General features: G+C 46.2%; 1 protein-coding gene across 6 annotated transcripts in view; it reads right to left on the reverse strand.

Moving 5' to 3' along the window:
- Positions 1-23,119, reverse strand: part of TTC7B (tetratricopeptide repeat domain 7B) — a 267,642-nt gene that overhangs the window by 40,081 nt on the left and 204,442 nt on the right. For 2 of the 6 annotated variants that reach the window (XM_035261261.3, XM_078335612.1), the window contains 3 exons: positions 17,991-18,158; positions 15,634-15,684; positions 6,322-6,462 (listed from right to left, as the gene is read on the reverse strand). In XM_035261261.3, coding sequence (XP_035117152.1) covers positions 6,322-6,462; positions 15,634-15,684; positions 17,991-18,158 — 360 coding nt within the window. The remainder of the gene's footprint in view (positions 1-6,321; positions 6,463-15,633; positions 15,685-17,990; positions 18,159-23,119) is intronic. The other 4 variants (XM_035261263.3, XM_035261262.3, XM_035261265.3 and 1 more) reach the window with 2 other exon arrangements.

Raw genomic sequence — 23,119 nt, forward strand, 5'->3', positions numbered from 1 at the left:
CTCCTCCACCCCATGTGTGCTCTGGGACAACCGTCATCCCTGTCTGCCCTCTCGCAGTGACCTGCAGGTGTACTGACCCTCCTGGAGGGCCGGGCCATGCCTGTTCTTCTCTTCTTTGGCTGTCTTACATCTTAGGCCTTTCAAAGGGGCTTTAAATCCCAACTCTTTAAGGTATGTTTCTAGCCCAGATCTGAAATGCAGACTGGAACATCCAGCCGCCTGCCTGGCATCCTGACTTCCTTGTCCTCAGGCAGCCGACACGTCCAAGCTCAAGTGGGACTCTGAAGTCTCTGCCTCCCCGACCCCAGCTCATCAGTTCCTCCCCAGGCTTCCTCATTGCAGCAAATGGTATCACAAGTCACAGACAGACTCAAGCCGCACACTCAGGTTGCCTTCCATATTCCTCCTTTCCCTTCACCTCTCAACATCCAACCCACAAATCTCATCATTTCTGCCTCGGAGAGCCTCTCAGGGTCCCTCCTCTTCACTTCCACTGAGGCTGCAGACCAAGCTGCTCTCCTCCGTCACCTGGACCAATGCTCCCAATGTCCTGCTCTGCCGGCATCTACTTTGTCTGCCTTCTTCTATCCCATTCTCCACATTTAGCTGGAGTGATGTTTTGCTTTTTGTTTTTTTTTCCAGAGAGGGGTCTTGCTATGTCGCCTAGGCTGGACTCAGGCAATCCTCCTCCCTCAGCCTCCTGAGTAGTGCCCAGCTTTTAAAAGTGAACCTTTCATGCTCCTGCTTCAAATCCTTCAGTAGCTTTCCAATGCTTTTAGGATTAAGTAAAAGATCTGAACATGGCTACCAGGAGTGCTGGCATGACCTGGGCCCGGGCCCTTCTCCTGCCTCCCCTTGGCAGCTTTACTGCTTACTCCTCAGGGTTCATGCCCAGGGGGCCAGCATTCCTGTAACACTCAGAGCTCAGGCTGCCCCCGGCCTTCCCACGTGCTGTTCTATCTCCAGTGCCTGGCTCCTCTGTGGCACGTGGAGATGTGAGATGATACTGTGTTGGCAACTGAGTGCCTACTGTGGGTTGGGGCCAGGATTCTGCAGCCACACTGGTTGGGTTTAGATTCTGGCTTTCTAACCCATTAGCTGTGTAACCTTAGGCAAGTGACCTGACAGCTGGGTCTCAGTTTCTCCACCTGTGGAATGGGGTGAATATAGGTATTTCTACCTCATAAGGTTATTATGAGAACTGAACAAATAAAGACACATGAAAGTCCTGGGAATAGCATCTGACACATCCACAGTGCGTGGTAAACGTTAGTGGACAGGCTTGACCCCAGGGACGTCGTGTTCCCTATCACAGGCGTTCCCTGTACAGCGACCGCACACACCACCTGTCTGGGAGCTGTCTTCATCTCATCACGGACGGGGCAAGCCTAAGGGATTACCCCTTGACCCTGCTGTTGCAACCTCTGGTGCCTGGGAGGAGTATGGGCAAAGGGGCCAAGGCAGGCCAGGGCCAAGGAATTTGCGAGATTATGACAGCCTTAAATTTCCAGCAGAAATCAGAAAATCTGATCTTGCACATCTAAGAATAGCCACTGGTTTCAACCGTGAGAGCTGCCAAAGTGAAAGCTATAATTATTAATAGGTAACAAGCAGAAATTAGCCACCAACCACAAAGTTATTTTTAGCTGCCATCCCAATGCCAACATTGAAAAATGGGCACCAAGAAGCTGTTTGGCCTGGGAAAGACCCTGGCTCAGGGCTGAAGGGGCTGTGGATGTGCGAATTTCCAGCGCCAGCCGTAAGGCGTGCATGCAAGGAAGACAAGGAATGGCTCCTGAGGAACCATGTCTTCAGGTGCCACATCCCACGCTCTAATGGGGCTCCCCTGACTTCCGGGCAGTGAGACGGCAAAGGTGCTCACTTCTGTCCAGCCTGGGCTCTCACATTGCAAGATGGAGAAAATAACCTCCCTCTGACCTTCTTTACAGGAGAGTATATAGACAAATGGTACTGGAAGATACCTGGAACTTTTAGGAAAAGAAACTGTAAACATGGGTAGGTGCTTCCTAAATATCTTGGGAGGCACAGATGCCATAAGAAAAGATTATTGATAAATCTATTTTTTTTTTAATTGGGAAAAAAAGACAAACAAAAACTTAAACCCTTGGAAGTTGTTTACAACACGTATTTCAGACACAAGGTAGATTTCTTTGACACACAAATATTTAGAAATATAAAGGAAAAGCTCGGTATCAAAGATAAATGGTCAAAAGCTATGGATAGAAAACTGAAATGCCATTTTCTACTTGTCACATTGGCAAAGATCAAGGCTTCTGAGAATTCACTGTGTTGGCAAGGGTGTGAGAAAGTGGACATTAGCATGCTGTTGACTGGAATGTAAATTGGTATAATTCTGTGGAAGGCAATGGACAAAACTTAGCAAAATTAACGAGTTACACACCCTTTGATTCATCAATTCCACTGTTTCAAGTTGATCTTACAGATAAAAAGAATACACAGTTGGCCCTCAGTATCCACGGGGAATTGGTTCCAGGACCTCCCTCGAATACCAAAATCCATGGATGTTTGAGTCCCTGACAGGATTTGCATATAACCCATGAGCATATAACCTGTGTACTTTAACTCATGGCTAGATTACTTCCAATACCTAAGACAATGTAAATGCTTTTTAATAGTTCTTATACGGTATTGTTTAGGGAATAATGATAAGAAGGCAAAGTTTGTACATGTTCAGTACAGACACATTTTTTTCAAATATTTTTAATCCAAGGTTGGTTAAATCCATGGATGCAGAACACAAGAAGGTGAAAGGTACACTGTGCCTGGGGATATCTATTGAAGCATTATCTGTAATAGCAAAATACTAGAGCAGGGGAGCTCCAACCGCATAAGGTAAAACCCGAGAGTGCAGTGGAAGCTGTTTTCTTCTGAATCTACCTCTTAAAAGGCTATGTGAATGTATGACATGATTCTAAATCTTGACTCAAGCAAAGTCAGTGCTTTGAAAGAGTCAGTATGGTACAAATGGATATAACAATCTAAATGCTACCAGCTGAATTTAAGATTCAAAGCTAAATGTTCAGCAGTAGAGTATTGGTTCAGTGATGGTCTAACCATATTTGATAAATCTACTTTTTAAAAACTGGCAAAAAAGACAAACAAAAACTTAAAATAAAACCCTTCTACTCTAGTTATAGGTGCTGATGTGCACCTACTTAGCAGGTAGCACATTCAGAGAGTGGTGGGGGACAAAGTGCAGAGTGTGAGATTTCTGGAAGATGCACAGAGCCAGTGACAGTGGTTGCCTGTGGTGGGATGGGGGGTACTGAGGCTCAGGGATAGGAGGGAGCCTTTCCATTTTATGGCTTTTCAACTGTGTGCCATGTACCTGTGGAAGGGAGCCTCTCCACACAGTAAGTGGGGACCTGCTGTGGGCAAGGACACCCTCATTTCCTGGGTCTGTCCCCTTACAAAGCGGCTAGTGGCACAGGTGTCCTAGTCATGGTCTCCTTGCTGTGCACATCACAGACAAGTGGCCTAGGGACTCTCTGCTACAATAGGCTGGAAATCCAAGGTCATCTCCAAGTGGCCTTTCCTGCAAGCCTCAAATCTGGGTCCACCTGCACTGTGGGCTCCCATCACGAGCTCTGACTGTAATCAGACCCACCAGGAGAGAACGAGCCCACAAAGGCCACACAGACACCATGGCTTTGGGTGTCTTAAATTTCTTCTAAAGCTTACAAAATGGATGGACTCTGGCAGTATTTTGGGAGCTGATAATGGACACAGGAAGCAGATGTTACCTGGTTTTTATGAACTGCCAAAAATTGAGTCACGTCTATTTTTCCTCTCAGAGCAGTGCGTCCCAAATCACGTAAGGTAAAACCTGGCAGTGCAGTGGAAATTATCTGTCTTCTTCTAAATTTTCCTCTTGAAGGACTATGTGGATATATGATACGATTCTAAATCTTGACTCAAGCAAAGTTATTCTTTGAAAGAGTGAATATGGCACAAATTCCAAAAGGATCCTGACTGACCCCATTCATTTGTCCCATAGGCTAATGCCCACCCCATGCATACAGCACAGTTGCTCAGGGTCTACAGTCGCTTTCCACAGTTCAATTCCACCACCTTCTAGAATGGTAAAGCTACACCCATTTGCTAGGAAGGAGAACGTGACTGTCCTATGGGCCATGCAATGAGAAATGGATCTTGTGTGATTATATAAAAATTCAAGGACAGCTCCAAGCAGGCCAGGCACGGTGGCGCACACCTGTAATCCCAGCACTTTGGGAGGCTGAGGCAGGCGGCTCACTTGAGGTCAGGAGTTTGAGACCAGCCTGGCCAATATGGTGAAACCTTGTCTCTACTGAAAATACAAAAATCAGCCATGCACGGTGGTGGGCATCTGTAATCCCCGCTACTTGGGAGGCTGAGGCAGGAGAATCGCTTGACCTGGAAGGTGGAGGCTGCAGTAAGCCGAGATTTCACCATTGTACTCCAGCCTAGGTGACAAGAGCGAGACTCCATTCCCCCACCCTCTCCCCCGCAAAAATAAAATATAAAATAAAATAAAATGATAGGTCCAAGCTGAATCTTAGCCATGAAGTTCCTCAATATTCCAATAATCAGCTACAAAATTTCCTCCCCAACAGTCATGGCAGGCCACACAAAGTGGGGCAAAGTCTCTAGATAACTGAGTGGGGGCAGCAAGACACCAGGCGAACCTCTCCTGGAATGTGTTGACTCTTGGGTCATTACGTTTCCTGAACACAAGCAAGAGAAGCGCCACCTTTAAGGTCAGGGGAGCCAGTTCCACCGGGATGGCCTTCAGCCCTTCCGATACTTTAGACTTCAAGCTTCAAAAACCCAACTTCGAGACCAATTTGAAAGACAACTCTGCCCCTACACCAGCCCCACAAGTTCAGGTTCACCTGGCCTGGGCACTAAACCAGACTCCTTCCCCTTCTGTTCTCTGTAGTCGTTGCTCATGGGGTGACTGACCAGGACGGACATCAGAGTCCTCTGCCAGGGCCTAGGCTTTGCATAAGGGAGCTGTGGACCAGGTGCTACTGCTACTCCTTGGCCCTCAGAGCCAGCATGTCTGGGACCTCGCTGGGCAAGAGGCCGAATGCTGCAGGTGTCTGCAGCAGAGAACAATTGCAAATTCATGAATCATCCCTCTTTTGTAAGTCTGCTTAGAAGAATATAATTTGTTAATTTACGGTAGTTCTTATGGCTCAATTGAAGATGCCAACACAGAAAGGGCTGACTGAGCTGGGCTCCGTGGCATGCCAAGGCCAGGTAAATCCAACCATGTTTCCAAAGCAAAGGCCTGCCAGTGGTGTCAAACAGGGTGGGACAGCCCATGATTAGCCTTGGCAAAAAATGAGTCAACAGAAGGACAGTTGGTGGATAATAAGCACCCTTCTCAGCCAAATGCGGGCTTTCACCAGGCACTGTAAGAGTCAAGCCTGAGAAGGCCCAGGGAGGGTTGTACAGATGACGTGATGAGACCTGAGGAGTGGAATTACCATTTATGTCAAAATATAAATATGTAAGTAAATCCACAGCCATCATTTCTTGGAAGCGCAGTGTAGTGGGATTCTCGTTATTAAATGTCTGCACAGTGCATTTGTTTTTGGGCTTTTTAGTCATGCAGAAGCATCGCTGAGCCAGCGGAGTGCCCTAGGAACTGGGGAAGGGGTGCTCATGCCCATCTCCCAGGCCAGTCTTCAGGTCAGAGGCTGCTGCTGTCTATAAAATCACAGGGAGAGCCATCAGAGATGGGCAGAGGAGCACAGAGCGCATAGAGGCACCAAACACACAGCCTCTTCCCGGCTTTATAAAGACATCTGTGTCTTTAACACCTCCTGGCCCTTTCTCAGGGACTCCAAGACTTCACTTCCAAGATGTGCCTGGCATTGTGTTCATCAACCCTGGGAGGCAGGTGCTATTCCTAAGCCCATAACACATAATTGGAAACTGAGACCCTACCCAGTGGGTACAACTGCGACTCCAGGTTGCTCACAGACAGTCTGGGGCACAGCTCTCTGGCCCCTCTACAGCACAAACCCTGTATCCCACATGGCAAACTCCCCAAGAATCCTTAGAATCAAATCCAGAAAACTTTCCTAGATGCCAGCTCTGTGCCAGGGCACCGAGGCAGGGGAGAGGGATCGGGGGTTCAGAGTCACTCGAGGTTCCAGCAAAGAAGCAGTAACATTTCGCTGCATGACTGCCAAAGCTTTGATCTCTCCTGATGAGGGGCATGGGCTAAACAGGCAAGCGCCCAGGCTCTGGCACAGCAGCGGGTGGTGGGCAGGGGCAGAATGGTACCTGCGTGGAGCCAGATCTGTGCCAGTGTCATCCAGGGGTGTAGCGGGCCCTGCTTAGGGGCACTGCTCTGCAGAGACGAAGCCACTTCTGACAGTGCCTGCTCCACTCTTGATGCTGCTACTGATGTGGCATGGACGGAGCCTGTGAGAGGTTTTTGAGAAGACTCTATCAGGAGCGAAAGAACAGACCCAACCAACCCACCCCTTCCCACTGACAAGTGAGGAACACACACAACCCTTCCCCCAGGATGTTTCTAAGATTTACTGTCCACAAAGAAATGTGGGCAATCGTGGCCTGGGGCCTTAGTTCCCATCCTTTGGCTTTAGCTCATCTTTTTCTCAACAAACAGAGCACATGCTATGCTAAGTGCCCCTCCAGGAGCTCAGCCTAGCACAGTGTGAGTGCCAGGAAATGGCAGGAGATAGCCATATATACAGCTGTAATGATTCTAGTGTGTGAAAATGACAAAGGGACATTACAAACACTCCTGTAAGGGCCTAAATCTAGAAACTAAATCGGAGTGGGGGGAGGAGTAGACTTGCTCCTGGGGAGCATTTGGAGTAGATGAGCTGGCCATTCTCAGGACAAACCCAGCAACTTCCCATTCCCATTTCATTCAAGCCTGGCCTTGTGGAGGTGGGCTACACCCTCGGCTTCAAACCATATTCTAGGGTATTGACTTAAAAACTGCAGAAAAAGCACACTTCTGCCCCGTGTATAAGCAGATGTCGCTCCTTAAGGCTAATGCTAAACTAGCAGGGGATGGGATGAGATGGGTTTGTAGCAAAGACTCCTGGGGCTCAGAATATGCACCTGCCTAATTATTCTGTAAGACCTGCTGTCCTGAAAGGCTAAAGAGAGGGGTCAACTGAGCACGTTCACTATCAAGGGATAGATGCAGTGCACAAGTCAAAATCCAAAACTCATTTCTCTTCACATTGACCCCTCAGAAGTCCTGATGATTGGATACCTCCTCCTTCAACAGAGGCCTGCTTCCCACCTCTTTCCAACATTCTTCAGAATTGAGAGCAGGATTCTCAGTTGTTTCAATTTTGAAACTGTTAATATTCCTATTCACCCACATCATTCTTAATCTGCACTTCATCAGAAAGTTTGGTATGGAGAGAAACATTCCAACACGGAGAGTGGTAACCACCAACTCATCATAAAGTTTAAAATAGTAATCATATATAAAGATAAATGCTGACTATAAAATAAATGGAGTTATATTCTCACTAATACAAAATTGTGAACGTAAAAAGAATCTCAGCTGCACTTTGGAGTGCACCCATCATTTATAAATTTTAAGAGTATTCACAGCAATAGGTCATCCCTATCATGTTTTCATTGCTCCAATATAATAACATGGATGCCTCTAAATGCACCTGAATCTTTTGGTGGGGCTTTGGTGGATGAAAACCAGAGTGGGCTAACAGTTCCCACAAGGACGACCAAGAGGAGAGCAGCCTCTGCAAAGGCCTAGCAAGTGCTGCTGCACAATGTGGAACTCAGGGGCTGAGTTAGGAGTCTAACTGATGGCGTTATGACGGGAGAACTTAGGAAGTGTGGCCAAGAATCTGTCCTTGTTTAGAAAAACTATGTCTACTATTTCTTAAAAATCTAAATAGCAAAATGATTAAACTGCTGTTGAAATTTCTTGTCACCTTTTTATGGAAAGTAATATGTCACCTTGGATAACAAGGACTCGATATAGTTTCCCTGAGATTTTTTAGTAGCAATCATAGCTAAACGAGTCATCTAGAGGCTGTCATCGCCCTGTTCTGCCATGACCAAGCTGGCTACCTTCTCACTGGCTGGAACAGTGGTTCTCACCCTTAACTTCGCATCAAAATCATTTGGGGTTTAAAAACTCATGATGTCATTGCTCCATCCCAACCAGCCACATCACTCAGTCTAAGGGTGAGGACTGGCACCTTTGTTAATCACCCCAGGTGATTCCAATGTGCGGCTAAGACTGAGAACCACTCACCTGGAGAGACGGGAAGCAAGTGTTACTAATTCTGGTCAAAAAAAGCCTGTCCATGGGCCAGGCGGCCTGAGCTCTCCTGCTTCCCTGCAGCTCAGGGGTGACCTGCGGAATGGAGTTCCCAAAAGATCTTGTTCTCTAGAACAGGGGTTCTCAGACCTTTTGGTCTCAGAGTCTCTTCAGACTCTAAAGACCTAACGAGATGGCTTATATGAGTTATATCTATTAATATTTACATTAGAAATAAAAACATGTTTAAAATGTTCAGTTATTAAGTTAAAAATAACAACAATAAATTATTGCTCTGGAAACACGGCATAAATTTTTTACCAGTTTCTGTGAATCTTTTGCTACGAAACTTTGTGACTTTTGGAGGGGCTAATTTTGCTTTTTGGATTAACTGTTTTGTTTGATCCACAAATAATCAGAACTACTGCCAATGTTTCTTCTCTGTGATATTTAAACACAAGTAAATTAATTCCTAGCATAATGTATTGTACTATGAATAAGGTCTGGCAGGTAATGATGATGATGGCAGCAGTGAGGACTGTCGGTTTTAGAGAACATACCGTGTTTCTGCCCTGCAACTGGCACTTTATATGTACTAATCTGTGACCAGAACTCAGAACACTAGTCTGATTCCAAATCAGTCCTCTAAGTCCAGCTCTGATGCCACCTCCTACAGGAAGGCTGCTGTCAGTCTTCAGCTTCTCCCTACGATAAGTGAGACCTTCTGTTCCTTGGTGCTTCTATGTGGTTGTCACTAACAATGCACAGACCACATATTTTAAAGTTAATGTAACTGTCTCCCTTATTAGACCATGTGGGTCTAGAAGATGGGAACTATGTCCTCAGTCTAGATATTTCCAGGGACTAACAATACCAGACCCATACTAGGTATTAGGCAAATGAGTGTGCAGTGAATGAAGGAGCACTGTCAATAGACACGTCACTGTCTGAAATTCGGAACGGGGCGGTCCCCTCTTCTGGATGCACGTCTGTGTGCTCTACTCTGCCCCACAACAATGGCTCAGAGGCCAGAACCCTCACCCACTCAAAGGGCTCTTCAGTGTGGTCTCACCACTTCCAACAATCCGGACTAAAAATGACAGGGACACATGGTTCCAAGTAAACACAGACGTTTCCCTTCTCTAATGTAAAATTAAAAGATAGAGAAGGATAACAGGTTTATTAGAAATAATGTTTTTCTTCCTAGTCAATTTCTTGGTACACACATTTCACAAAGGCAGACAGCCTTCATGTTCTGAACCAGGGATGAATATTAGGGCACTCGCAGGATAATAGCAGATGACTAACAAGAGTGAAATTACATAAGTTGGCATCTACTATTCCTGAAAATAACACAACAAATAAAAGTCTTTCATTGATTAGTATTGGGGGGAGGGGAAGGATAAACATCACTTTAATCAGAATGGATACAGCTGGTTAGGAAACAAACTGAGCAGGCGGGGCGCCGTGGCTCGAGCCTGTAATCCCAACACTTCGGGAGGCCAAGGCAGGTGTATCACCTGAGGTCAGGAATTAGAGACCAGCCTGATCAACACGGTGAAACCCCGTCTCTACTAAAAGTACAAAAATTAGCTGGATGCGGTGGCATGCGCCTGTAATCACAGCTACTCAGGAGGCTGAGGCAGGAGAATTGCTTGAACCCTGGATGTAGAGGTTGCAGTGAGCTGAGATTGCCATTGCACTCCAGCCTGGGCGAGAAGAGAGATTCTATCTCAAAAACAAACAAACAAACCAAAACAATGAAAACCCTGTGTTTTATTGTTTTATGGAACTGAAACGGTAAGTGCCTATACAGACACTGGATTTTGACTTACGCAGGTAAACAGCTGGAAATACTGGCTCTAACCAGCATATTTTAAAAGAACCCCTTTCTTTTTCACCATGGCAAATGTGTTCTTGCATTATATATCAGATGACAGCACTATTAAGGTAGAAATGGGCAAACTGAGGCTTGAAAAAGGAATCAGAAGTTAGAATTAGGACATATTTCCAATTTCAAATCCAAGACTCTGCAGAAATAAGTTTCCAAATAATCAGGTTCAACAGGTAAGCCAGGGAGAGCACCTGGGCTGTGGCACATCGCTCATCTGCTACCTGGCTTCAAGAGGTCCCGCCACTGCCCCAAGCCCCAGGGCTGTGTGCTGCACCCCAGCTTCCATGATCCATCTGGAGACAATGTGCCTCTCCCACTCAGTCACGGGACATAGGGGCTTTGAAAAGCCACTGCAAGACCCACTGTACTGAGGGCTGATGCAGGCAGGTGAGAGCTTGCTCTGAAATCCAGCTGGTCTAACAACCTGAATGTTGCAGGGGCATGTGACATCCTGGAGCTGAGGCCATCTGCATTTCCTTAAGCCAATGGCTTTCCTTGCCCTCCCACCTAGATCCTCAACAGAAAATGTTATCTTGGACACCGGATACAGAGGCAAAGTGCCACTTGAAGAACGTTCTGATCCCTACATCCAAGGTTTCCTTCTGGGCTCCCCTCTCCATCACCATGTGTGGGGAAAGGCAGCCGAGGACCCAGGAACTGTGGTGGGAAGGCATTTCCCCATGGGCCAAGAGGACCAGGAACCAAGAGGAACCAAGGCCACTGACCTCAGGGCACCGAGTCCAAGCTCTGAATCCCTCCTAGGGTTTTCTGACCCATGCTCCTATCATACGCTGAAGGCTGTTAAGAAACGCTGCGTGCCACAAGTAGGACACTGGGGAGGGCGAGCTCAAATTGCCCTTGCAGGTGAAGTTTTTCCAAAAAATGTCTTTTTTTCTAATGCACATAACACCTATGGTGAATTTCACAAAGACTTCAGCGGTGGCAATTACATGTGAGTCCTATTCCACTAAAGTTCATCATCCAAAGGGATCCCAGAGCCAATAATTCTGTTAAGAAAAGGCACAGGCTGGGAGTGGTGGGTCACGCCTGCAATCCTAGCACTTTGGGAGGCTGAGATGGGCAGATCACTTGAGGTCAGGAGTTCGAGAGCAGCCTGGCCAACATGGTGAAACCCTGTCTCTACTAAAAATATAAAAAAATTAGCTGGGTGTGGTGGTGGGTGCCTGTAATCCCAGCTACTTGGGAGGCTAAGGCAGGAGAACTGCTTGAACCCAGGAGATGGAGGTTGCAGTGAGCCGAGAAGGCATCACTGCACTCCAGCCTGGGTGACAGAGTGAGATTCTATCTCAAAAATAAATACATACATACAGAAAATAAAATAAGGCATAAATTAAGTGGCTTAGTTATGCTTCACATCACTGCATTTTTCACATGCAGCATTGCCAGACAGCTAGCATATATTATATTCCAGCTCTCCATCTAACTATCTGACGGCCTCAGTCTGAAGGACCACTTCCCTTCCCTCTTTCCTCACAGCACAGAGATGAGCTGGATCTCAGATGGAATCCTGCCCACCCGGTGACTTGGCGAGCATTCCAGTGCCAGAAACAATGGACAGTCACATTATGTGATGTGTGAAAAACATCCTCTACCAAGAGAAAGACGTCAGCAGACCACCTCACATGAGGCTGGCAGGATTTGGGGCAGCTCCTTGCTTCCCAGCTCTGGAGAACTCACTCCATGCCTCATGGGCGTGAACGTGGGAGAAGGACAGCACGTGGCCGCACCCCAACTGCCTACTGCTGCAGTGGCAGACACCTGCCCTCCCCACATTTTTCTGACAAGTAGCTGAGCCACTGCAGTTGTGGGCATGCAGAAGTCACCTGCTGCTAACGTATCTCTGTACCTGTTTTCCCTTGGTCCTGAGTGATTCTGAATTACCTGTCAACTTATTCTGCTTCCAGCTCTTGGAAGGTATGCCCCCAAAACAACTCAGAAAAAGCAGCAGCTCCATCTCTTCAAGACCCTGAGTATTAAGCAGCAATCTGAATGACTCAGCATTCTGTCAGCTAGCTTTGCCTTAAAATTTTCATTTTTTAGCAGGAAAAAAACATTCTGTTTCTCAAGATAGGGCTTGGAAATAAATCAGTCCAACACTGCAGACTGCTGGCAGCTCTGCGCCCTTCTGTCTCCGTGTGTCACCTGTGCTCGAAGAACCAGAATGTCTTGGGGGTTGAGGACGGGGAGGAGGTGGGGGAACTAGTGATGGCTGTCTCTTATTTCTTGAAGGGAGAGGAAGAGGCGTGAGGGTACACTCTCTCTTTGGCCCTCAAAACAGCCATATTTCTCCATACCTTTTAAAAACACATAACTGCTGTCCCCTCATCCCCCTGGCGCCCAGGAGTTAAGACAGTCCCCATCTTTGCTGTAGGGTAGTCCTGCTTTCTGAGGAGGCGACTCCAGGTGGTGGCTCCTTGCACAGCACCGCCACGGCTCTCCTTTCCATCTGCTGCTTCCCTGGGAACGGCCTTCGCCCCATGTGTCCCCCAGTGTGACAGCAGAGGTGGGGCCATTGCCCACCCGGTCCCACCAACCATGAGGGCTCCTGCTGTGGGCCCCTCTGATAAGTAAGCCACCTTGGTCACCATTCTAGCAGACACTTCCCTTTTTCACCAAGTGAAAAAAGGATTAAGAGTCAAAGCCCCAAGACGAGAACACAGTTTCCCATTGACTTTAACAGAGTATCAAGCACCCTTTAAACCTGACAGCACGTGTCTTCTCCTGAAGGGGAATGCTCTTTCCAGGGAAGCTTCAGGGAGGGACCCCAGTAAGGCAGGGAGAGCCGGGGACATGTTGTCACTGGTGGGCATGCGGGGCTGGCGTAGCATGCTGCCAGCAGGTGTTGGCAGGGCCAGGCGGTCACAGGGAAAGCATGGAGGGAAGCCAATCACACACATGCAGGAAGGTGCCAGCTGTCAGAGTGAGCTGCCGCCGGTGGCTCTGGGCTAGAGACAGTACCTTCTGGAGGACTACATTGGGCAGATGCTTCCATCTCCACCTAAACCCTCCTCGATGCATATTCATGAAGCCATGGCTCCAGACGGAACTGCCCTTCTGCCTGGGGAAGGCTCTCTGAGCCTCCAGGTGTCTTTGATGCCAGAGTCCTGGGGAAGCCTCCCAGGTTGGGATATTCTAATTCTGAACACACACTCCCCAACTTGGACCTGAGTGCCACTTACTGCTGACCTGTCAGTCTCCCATCATTCCACTCAATCTTGTTTAAAGAAAGATGCTACAGAACTAATTAACCAGAATTATATTAATTTTAGTTTAATTAAAATAGCAAAAAAAGGTTATACATTAGGGCTGAATTTTAAAAAGTACCACCCCTCAAAAATGGTAGGGTCATCACAGAGGGAGGGTCCCATATATGTATGGATTTCTTTTAGAGCTACTTTGCTCTATTAAGCAGGAACAGAGACTAAAATAAACCGCCTCGTTGACTAGTCACTTCCTGATCACCATATACATTCTTGAGGGTTAGAAAATGCAACTCAATAAAATGCTAGTCATAATGGAAAGAGAAAAATGCCACTACTCCCTTGAATTCCTTTCTCAGACTTATTATAGATACGTTCTTTCATTAAAGTGTTTACTCTCTTCTCCCGGTGACTTACTGTTAAAGAGAGCAGCAACTTCACTAGAATCAATGAGAGGAAAAACAGAGCCAAGAGCTCAAGTCGGTAATCTGGATTTTAGCACATTCTTGGAGAGGGGAATAAAACATCGCACAGACTTTTCTCCAGAAAGACAACTGCTAGGGCACCTGGATGGGAGCGCCCAGGGTCCTCTAAGGAGTGACAGGCAGCCTGCAGAGAGCCCTGCTGGCTCGTTCAAATCCTGCTCAGCCACCCCCACTCTTCTGGTCCTCGCTGCCCAGCATGTAACTCGGGGGAAGGCAGCTGACTGGTCCTGAAAACCAGGATCCATGACTGTCAGACCATAAGGGCATGTGCAAATAGAATATGAAATTTACATTTTTACAGATGTGGAAACAAGGCTGAGGGAGACTCGGTGAGTTGCTGGGTGACTCTCCAGAGCTGGCCCTTGTTGGTGCAAGGAACCAGGCAGGGAAATCTCTTTAACGAAGCACCTAATATGTGAGGACACCACCAACACATACCTCTTTTCTATTATGGGCTGTTTTTAGGTCAGAAATAAAGGCACATTTAGGCTGAGCTGGATTTCAGAGGGTGGAATCAACTCTTAAGGGTGGGGGCCAGTATTCGCCATAAGCTAAAGGCTCAGGTCATTCAAATGCACTGGATCCCCATATCCACCAGCATTTCCCCAAATGCAATCCATGGAACACTGATTTCCTAGGGTGGAAAAAACGATTAAGTTAGCTCAGGAACACTGGGTCAAACAAAGTCAAGGAAGTCTTGAATTTTGTAAAGTGCAGCACGTCTCAGAATATTTAATGTGATTAAGGTGAACTAGGAAGCACTAGGCAGGAGACTGAGTATTGTCCAAATATATCTGACCAAAGAGATCAGTGCACTAAGAAACATCCTTTGGAAAATGTGACAATTCATGAATGACAAACACCACCAAAAGCACTGATAGGGTGGGTGTGGTGGCTCATGCCTGTAATCCCAGCACTCTGGAAGCCTGAGGTGGGAGGATTGCTTGAGCCCAGGAGTTAGAAACCAGCCTGGGCAACATGGTGAGGCCTCCTCTCTGCTAAAAATTAAAATATTAGCCGGGTGTGACGGCGAGTGCCTGGTGTCCCAGCTGCTCAAGAGGCCAACGTGGGAGGATTGCTTGAGCCCTGGAGTTCCAGGCTGCAGTGACCTGTGATCATGTTATTTTACTCCATCCTGACCTACTGAATGAGACCCTGTCTCAAAAAGAAAAAAGAAAATAAAAAAAGCACTGATTCTACATCCAAGGAATTAAGCAATTCCTTTCAATTTTGGTAGATACAGTTTTAAGATGTCTGCTTATTTTTAGAAAAATCAACAGTTAGAATTGCTCTCCTATACAGCAATAATAATTGCATTAATTACAGAAATGTCAAGATCCAACTGGTTCTCTCTCCCTAAAATGTACTGGCCACCCGCCTTGGGAAGGCAGGGCGTCTCATGCTTCCAATCAGTGCCAGGAGTGCTTCTCATCCACCCACTGCACACCCCGAGCTGGGCTTTTTCCCTGCAATGCCTTCTTTTGTAGTCCTCAGATCAATACTGCCTCCTCATATATAAACCCAAGCTGCGCTGAAGAGCGTTAGGATCTCAGGAGGGACGGGCTCCAGGTGGCAAAGTGGGCAGGCAGGTGGCAGAGGGATGTCCACGTCATCTCAGCATTCCCAGCACTCAACAACCACAATGCACATTCCATGGTGGGGGGAGTGTGACTCTGGAGGCCCTCAGAAGGGTTAATAGATTGGTAAGCTACTTACTAACTGAAAAAAGGGAAGGAAAACCATGAAAGTATGCTTCTGGAGGGTTGCCTTGGAACAACAGATCAAACCGAAAATTAAAACCAAGAAACGAAACATTTGAAAAATCAAAATTAAGGCTGAAAAAGCGAATGGAGTTCCAATAACCTTCCAACTGTAAGTCTGGCTATCTAGAATCATATTTCCATTCAAGAGTGACACACGTTTTTCCATTAACAATTTCTTTTTAAACCAAAGAAAGGACAACTGGGCATTCCCCATCCATTTAAATGTTCACCCAGCACATGAAAGCTGACCGATTCATGCAATGTGCTTTGTTTCCTGCTCTGGAAACAAAACACATTCCAAAGGGAAGGGAAAAATAATCAAACGAGCAGGTTTCAGGTCTTTCCACACATTAACCCTAATCATGATTCCAGTGGTTTATAGGGTTGGGCCAGGTTTCCTTTCTATAAAGTCAAAGGGTTGGAGGGAGAAATTCATAAAACTTCAGGTCCCAACAGAAAAGTTGGGACTTAAATTCATTACAATTTTGATAAAGAAATTCCATGTTTATCAGTATGTTTTCCCCTCTCTAACTAAATGCTGACTCTATGGGAGGGGGTGGATTCTTGAGAGCTTCTGTCTTAGTTGAAATACCTGGTCACTGGCTAGACACTCCCTGAGGCGGGAAAGATGACTTCAGCTTATTAAGAATAAACAACTGAGCCTGCCCAGGACATACTCCATTGAGCAGAAAGCCCAGTGGGTGCTCATCACCCCAGCAAGTCACTGATTAATCAGACACGAAGTGCCTCACTGGAAGAATCAGGACTTCACTTTTCAAAGGCTTACAGGAGCACAGGGCTCCCAGGATGCAACATGAAAGATACTGGCAGGTGGGTCTGTTGTGCAGAGAGTGGACGCGACAGTGGGAACATACCATGTTGTTCTAGAATGGGAAGATCCCATTTTAAGACAATAAACTCAACAAAAGTCAATGTAAAGAATTTTTCTGGAAAAATTAAAGTTGGCAATTGCCAGTAGGCATTGTATTAAGGGAAAATGCCTATTTTAAGAAGTGCATTAAAAACAACATACACAGTGTTTAAACAATATCTTCATCTTCCATTTCATAAAAGGGCCGTTCCCAGGGAAGCAAAGTTCAGAACACTTAATATGCAGATAAGTACGGTCAGCGGGTTTCTCAGCGTGGATGGTTTATTTTAAATGGTAATCTCATTTCTGCCCCGGCTTTCTGTGTGTGAGCTGAACACAGCGGGTGAGCCATCTGAAAGAGGCGCGCATTAGAGAAAGCGGATCTTTCTGGCAGCACTTTCCCCTTAAGAGCTTTTGTTCAGCATATGACTGGGCATGTGGAACAAAGATGAGCCCTTATCATTCATAGATACAGAGATTAAATTTTCTGGCAGTGCTGGCAGTGAACATTAAATAAATCAGTGAAAGAAAACAAGTATGGACTCCCTGGGTCAGATTCAGATTTAGGTCCCATTTAAGAGTTTTACCAACCAGTGTTCGTTTTCACACAGGCATCTTTCTTGTTGTCGGGGCTGTTCATGGACAGGTTCTGGAACTTCCTAAAGCTGACTTTCAAAATTTCTGTGTTATTTAAAAGCAAGATTAGACTAAAATACCGTTCAATTTTTCTGCACAGTTTCACAACACAAACCCTACATTTTCCTTCACTGCAAATGGAAAATAGTTTATAGTACTGTTTCTCAAAATGTGGTCTAAATCCATGGGCATTGGACTCATAGGGGAGCAATTTATAAATCCAGATTCCCGGGCCCCACCTCAGGCCCAGTGAATATCAAGTTGCTGGTGGGGACCAGGGGATCAGCTGCTTTAAAAGTTCTCTGTGTGATTTTAATGCACGGTAAAGTTTGAGAACCCATGTTGAAAGTGCTGTGGCCACGACCTTTAGAATACAGGCTTGATGATTACACACTGGGTGAATTCATTTCTAAATTGAAAACGGGTTTTAAGGATTAAATTCTTACTTGCAAAATGTTGTAATTTGCCTTTTCTTAAATAGGATTAATTTTTATGCATTTATATCAAACTCCAGGAAAGCATGGAAGGACCCAAGAATTAGAGGCAATATTCTAGAAAAGCTTCCATCTTTCCTGCCCAGAAGGTCTCCTTTACTTTTCAAAGAGGAGGCTGGAACTTGGGCTCTAATATCTGAATCTCCAATTTCCTTCTGCCCCAAACAGCTTTTGGATTTTCAAATGAGCAAGATTTCTCTCTGGCAAGTCTGATGAAGTTTCCTCTCCAGCTTATCAGTTAGGAAGATTATCAGAAAGTAAAACAGGCAAATGAAGTAGGTCTAACAAGAAAGGAAAAACCATGTTTACAGAGAGAGGGTTCCCGGCGGGGACCTGCGTCACTGAATGAATGAGCTGCAGGGGGCCACACAAAGGTGTCAGGTTTGGGATGAGAATGAAGATGAGGAGACACAAACAGGTGGAGAGGAGATTCGGTTCTTGAAAGAGGAGAGGAGGAGGAGGAGGAGGAATCTGACACTAAAAAAGTGAAAGAGAAAAAAAGGATAAAGGCAAAAAAAACTTTAGAAACACAAAGAAAAAATAAACTAGCTTTTAATATACTCACATAAGCTGCAAAGAAAATGAGGTCATGTAATACACAATCATTCCTCTACTTGACAATAGAATACAAGTGCTTTTCGAAGAAAACAAATTTGTTTTTCCACTGGTTATTTAGCTGGTCTGCAACACCACCATGAATAAAAATAACTCAAGGTTTACCTGGGCACAGATTCAGCAGTGTGATCCACTGAAAAGAATACGTCTTTGGCCTACAATATCCAGAACATTCGAGAGGACACAATTTGCTTTTCAACTGGAAAGGGTTAGGACTTGACTTTACACAGATTTGTTTTTTATGAGAAGCACTTATATACAGTTTACTTGAAAACAAGGTTTTCCAAGGTGCAGAGTACTGAGTTGCAACACTATGTGGTGGTCCCAGCATGATGACAAGGGGCGCTAAGTTTTCTGGGGTGGTCTATGGTTGGGTGTGCTGGTTGGGCACTTTGGGAAAGAAGTCAGTGCAGCCGCCTAAGTGTCTAACAGCTGGAGGAACACGTGGAAATGGGAAGACCACTGCAACGGCAATGAGAAAATCCCCCAAACAAAACAGATCAGACTTTCAAGTGAAAAGACTTATTTTACTTTGGATAGGTATTTGGTGATATCTGCCAATTTTCAAACATAAATCCCCTTACCCTATATCCTGTTTTAAAGGCAAAGGAATAAAATAATTTTTTTCCATTCTCTATTTAAGGAACTACCAACTTATTCCAAATAAAAGACAATGACTCAGAGCTTCAAAGGAAAGACTGTCACTCTATTTGAGTCCTCTTTCACTGGCTGGGGCCTGTGAGATGGCAGAGGCGGGAGGAAGGGACGCCCAAAGTGATACCTGAGGGGAACTCATGCTCTGTATGGGGCTATTTTGGTTTGACACATCTGCTTAATAAAACAGAATTCCACTCTATTAGCTACAGTGGACTCGGCCAGTTCAAAGCTTATGGACGTGGGTGACTCCTCATGTTGTTCATCATCTCTGCATATGGACAATTTCAGAGGTAGGAAACCATATTCTAGTTAACCAACCACCTCCAAAATCACGCACACTGAGGCTGCACTGCAGAAGGACCCAGGATATATAATAATAGTATTGTAGTTATATATTTTTAAGCTCTTATCATTTAGACATATATCCTGAAATCCTAACAGGCAAAATAGGATATTAAGGACTTGCCTTAAAATACTCTAGGAGAAGCAAGTGTGGGACGGGAGAGAGAGGTAAAAGGAGAATGTTGATTACTAAAACTCGCTGGTGGGTAATGGGACTATTAGTATCTCTGTTCTGGTATATTAGAAATTTTTCCATAATAGAAATAAAAAAAAAAAAAAAAAGAAATGTAGTTCTAGGGGAAAACAAAACAAGACAAAACTGGTCCAAGAGGACTTGTGTCCTGGCAGAGGAATCTGTCTGCACAGTGGGTGACCCTGGGCCCGGGCCCCGGGGTTGGCAGGCGCTCCACAGTGGAAGTTCACCATGGCTGTGGCCGTGCTCCCTCACGGATGCTAACACCGCCGGGCTCTGCTGGTGTTGGACGCCTGTGCCCTTTAAAGGGGATTTAGAAAAGCAGTTAAGTGTCGGGCATGGCGCTGATGAGTTGCCACCCGCCAGGGCTGGGTTCTCCCGGGCCACATTTGATCTCAGGGTCACTTCTGTTTCACTGAGAATCATTCCAACCTCGGATAAGATCCTTTTCTCTTTTCCTCTACAGCCCAGTTGCTTTTCTAGATGAGCAGTACTGCAGTGGGTATTCAGAATTAGCCGGCTCCTTTAGCACATGAACTGAAAACTGTGTAAAGGCAAAGGGAAGAAAAATGACTGTGGTCATGCTGGGTGGGTAAGAATCCAGAATGTAAAATCCATGGGTCATGGAATACTAGATGGCTGTAAAAAAGAATAAGGAAATTCTCCACGGATGGGTATGCAGGTGTCTTCAGATACGCTGTGAAGTGCGAAATGGCAGGTGCTCAAAAGCACATAAAGTGTGTGGTCGTTTATGTAAAGAGGAAGAGGAAATGATACATATGCTTGTTTGAGTGAAAAAATACTGGAAGGGTAAACAAAACACTGATAAATGTGATTTTCTTTAGGAACAGATAAAATGGAGGGGCAGGGATGGAAGCAATACTTCTCTACAGCACCTTGTGAATTAGTTTTTAGCTTTTGAATTACGTAATGTATTTCCTCTTAAAATCAAATCAAGGTGAGAGAAATAAACAATCCGTGGGTGGTTCGCAAGGCAGGCTCTCCACACAGGTGTGTGAATGACAGCGTCTGCCCTTCTGTGACTGCACCATGAGCTGAGTCACAGGCAACTGGGCTTTATTAATCAAGATGGAGACGTTTTTTCCATTTTTAAGCAAGCTTTCCTAATGTGTAAGTTTCTTTGATTTACACTGTCATTTCAGAATGTTTTACCCCTCATTTACAAATATGATAAGGCCTCCTAAAATGGCTTTCCATTTTTCTGATTTCCTGGTCTCTTGGTTAAATTACGTGCAAATCAGTATTTTGTAGCTGCCTGGGGAGGGATGGGGGAAGTGCGGGGTAGCTGGAGTCTCAGAGGGACTCTCATGGATGACACAAGAATGAAACCATCTGTGGCAGTATCTGGGAGGCTGTGGCTTCCCCTTGTTGTTGAGGAAGGGCACAGGAGCCCAAGGTCCTGACTCCAGACACCTAGGCTCTCCGGAAATGAATGGGTGCCCCATCAGAGAGAGTGGCTCTATCAGTACCACTAAGCGGAGAGGGAGGAGGAAGACCAGGGGGCCGGACCCAACCTGGGAACAGTGGCACCCCAGACTGTGTCACACAGACACACCTCCCCTAAACACCGTGGCATCTGAGAAAGATGGGAGACTCTAGAGCACACTAGTGGAAATGTCCCAAGGGGCAATGGGAAGAATGAATAACAAGGGCCTCATTCATTTTCTAACACTATCTGTTCTCAATGTGATGCGGCATTAAAGTCTTGGGACCTCCAGGGTAATTCAGGTCCAAGCCAGCTGGAAGGAAAGGGGGTCTGAATTTGTGTGGCTGTTCTCACAGGATATTTGGGAGGGAGAAAAGGGGGAAGAGAGCTCTGGGTAGCCACAGCAGCTATTTTGAATCAGCGGAAATTGCTGCCGGTGCTATAGTGAGTTTCACTTCCTCTTCTCTCCCTGTGTCTGAGCCTCACCTTGCAGTGGCTAGTCCTGACAGCCTGACCTCTTTCCCACAATGACAGGGCCTAGACAGGTCTCTCTGGCAGGAACTGGGATGAGGCAGAACTCTGCTGTGCTATTCCAGCCAGGGTCTCTGCCTGGTGTGCAGTCTAAGCCCACCAATGACTGCTAACCTGTCTGGGGTGAGGGTGGTCAGGTCACTCCAGGGGGTGGGTTTCTCAATGGTTCAGTTAGTCCACATTTTAAGCGGTGGCTGCAAGCTAGGTTAAACTGTACCAATTTTCAATTTGTACCGCTTCCAGCGCCTAAAAATCTTTGGACCCAGGAGCCGCAGGACCTTTGGATCTGACTTCTCAAGCTGGCTTTAAATTTGGTAGAAGGGAGCCTAGGGCAGAAATGCAGTCTGTGAGGCAGCTGTGGGGTGGGCCTGGTTTGACATCACATCTGGCTCCCAAAGCCTCTATCTCTCTCATCCCTCCTAGATAGGTTTTTCCAGGGGAGAAGCCGTGGCAGTGTGGGACTCAGGGCTGCTCTCAGGCTTTCTTTGGAAGGGTTCTGGCAGGAGCTGGGATGTGGCACAAAGACAAGAAAAGAACCTCGTGGTCCCTTTCATACAGCCAGCCCATAAAAGACCAGGCATACCCAGACAGAGATTAAGCCGTACATGGTACCCTGTGGGTGGGGGAGAAGGAACAGGAGCAGGTTCCAAATGAAGCTCTAGAATGATTTTTAAGGCTCAAAGAAGAGTGAACTTCTATGTTTTGTGGGTCTGTCAAGTCACCCAGATTACCACTGAATCATTGGTCCAGGCTGAACATCTCTGATCTGAAAATCCAAAATCTGAAATGCTCTAAAATCCAGGTGTTTCTGGGTGCTGATATGACACAAGAGGAAAATTCCACACCTGATTTCATGCGAAAGACCACAGTCAAAATGCAGTCAGAGCTTTGTCTCATCATGAACAAAGTTCTTTAAATAAAGTCACCTACAATTCGGCTGTGTGTATAGGTGGATATGAAACACACACGGACTTGTGCTGAGACTTGCATCCAGTCCCAGGATAGCTCATCATGTTTATGCAAATGTTCCCAAACCCAACACACTTCTGGTCCCGGGCCTTTCGGGTAAGGGATGCTTCACCTGTGTCACCACTGTGGGGTCTGCACAGGTAGACTCACTCCCCTGTACTTAGGCAAATGTGGAACACACACACAATGAGGTGTGCAGATTTGCTCATAGCCAGGAAGTGCCTCAGGCCTCCACATGGGGACAAGGGAACCCACCTGCCACTCTGCGGGGTCTTGTGTTGGGTATATGTGTGTTTATGGGTGCAACTGATTAGAAAGTGAACAGTGATTTCAGCGAGGACTAAAACCCAAAGAGAGAGGGAAACACAGGGGAGCAGAGGGAAACACAGGGGAGCAGAGGGAAACACAGGGGAGTAGAGGGAAACACAGGGAAGCAGAGGGAAACACAGGGGAGTAGAGGGAAAACCTGATACGGACAGAAACCACCTTGTTTTAGTTTCAAATTTTAAGTTCCAAGAGCAAAGGGGGAAATAGATTTCAAAGCACTGGGCTGGGCAAATCCTATGACTGTCCCCACAGTGAAACACTTGAAAAAGATGCTGGAGAAAATGCGCCTCAATTGAGTGTTTTTAAACTATTTGCATGAGAAATTTCTCCAACCCCAGCCCGAGCAGTCTCATCCCA

Source organism: Callithrix jacchus, chromosome 8 (assembly GCF_049354715.1).
Source record: "Callithrix jacchus isolate 240 chromosome 8, calJac240_pri, whole genome shotgun sequence".
Classification (NCBI taxonomy): Eukaryota; Metazoa; Chordata; class Mammalia; order Primates; family Cebidae; genus Callithrix; species Callithrix jacchus.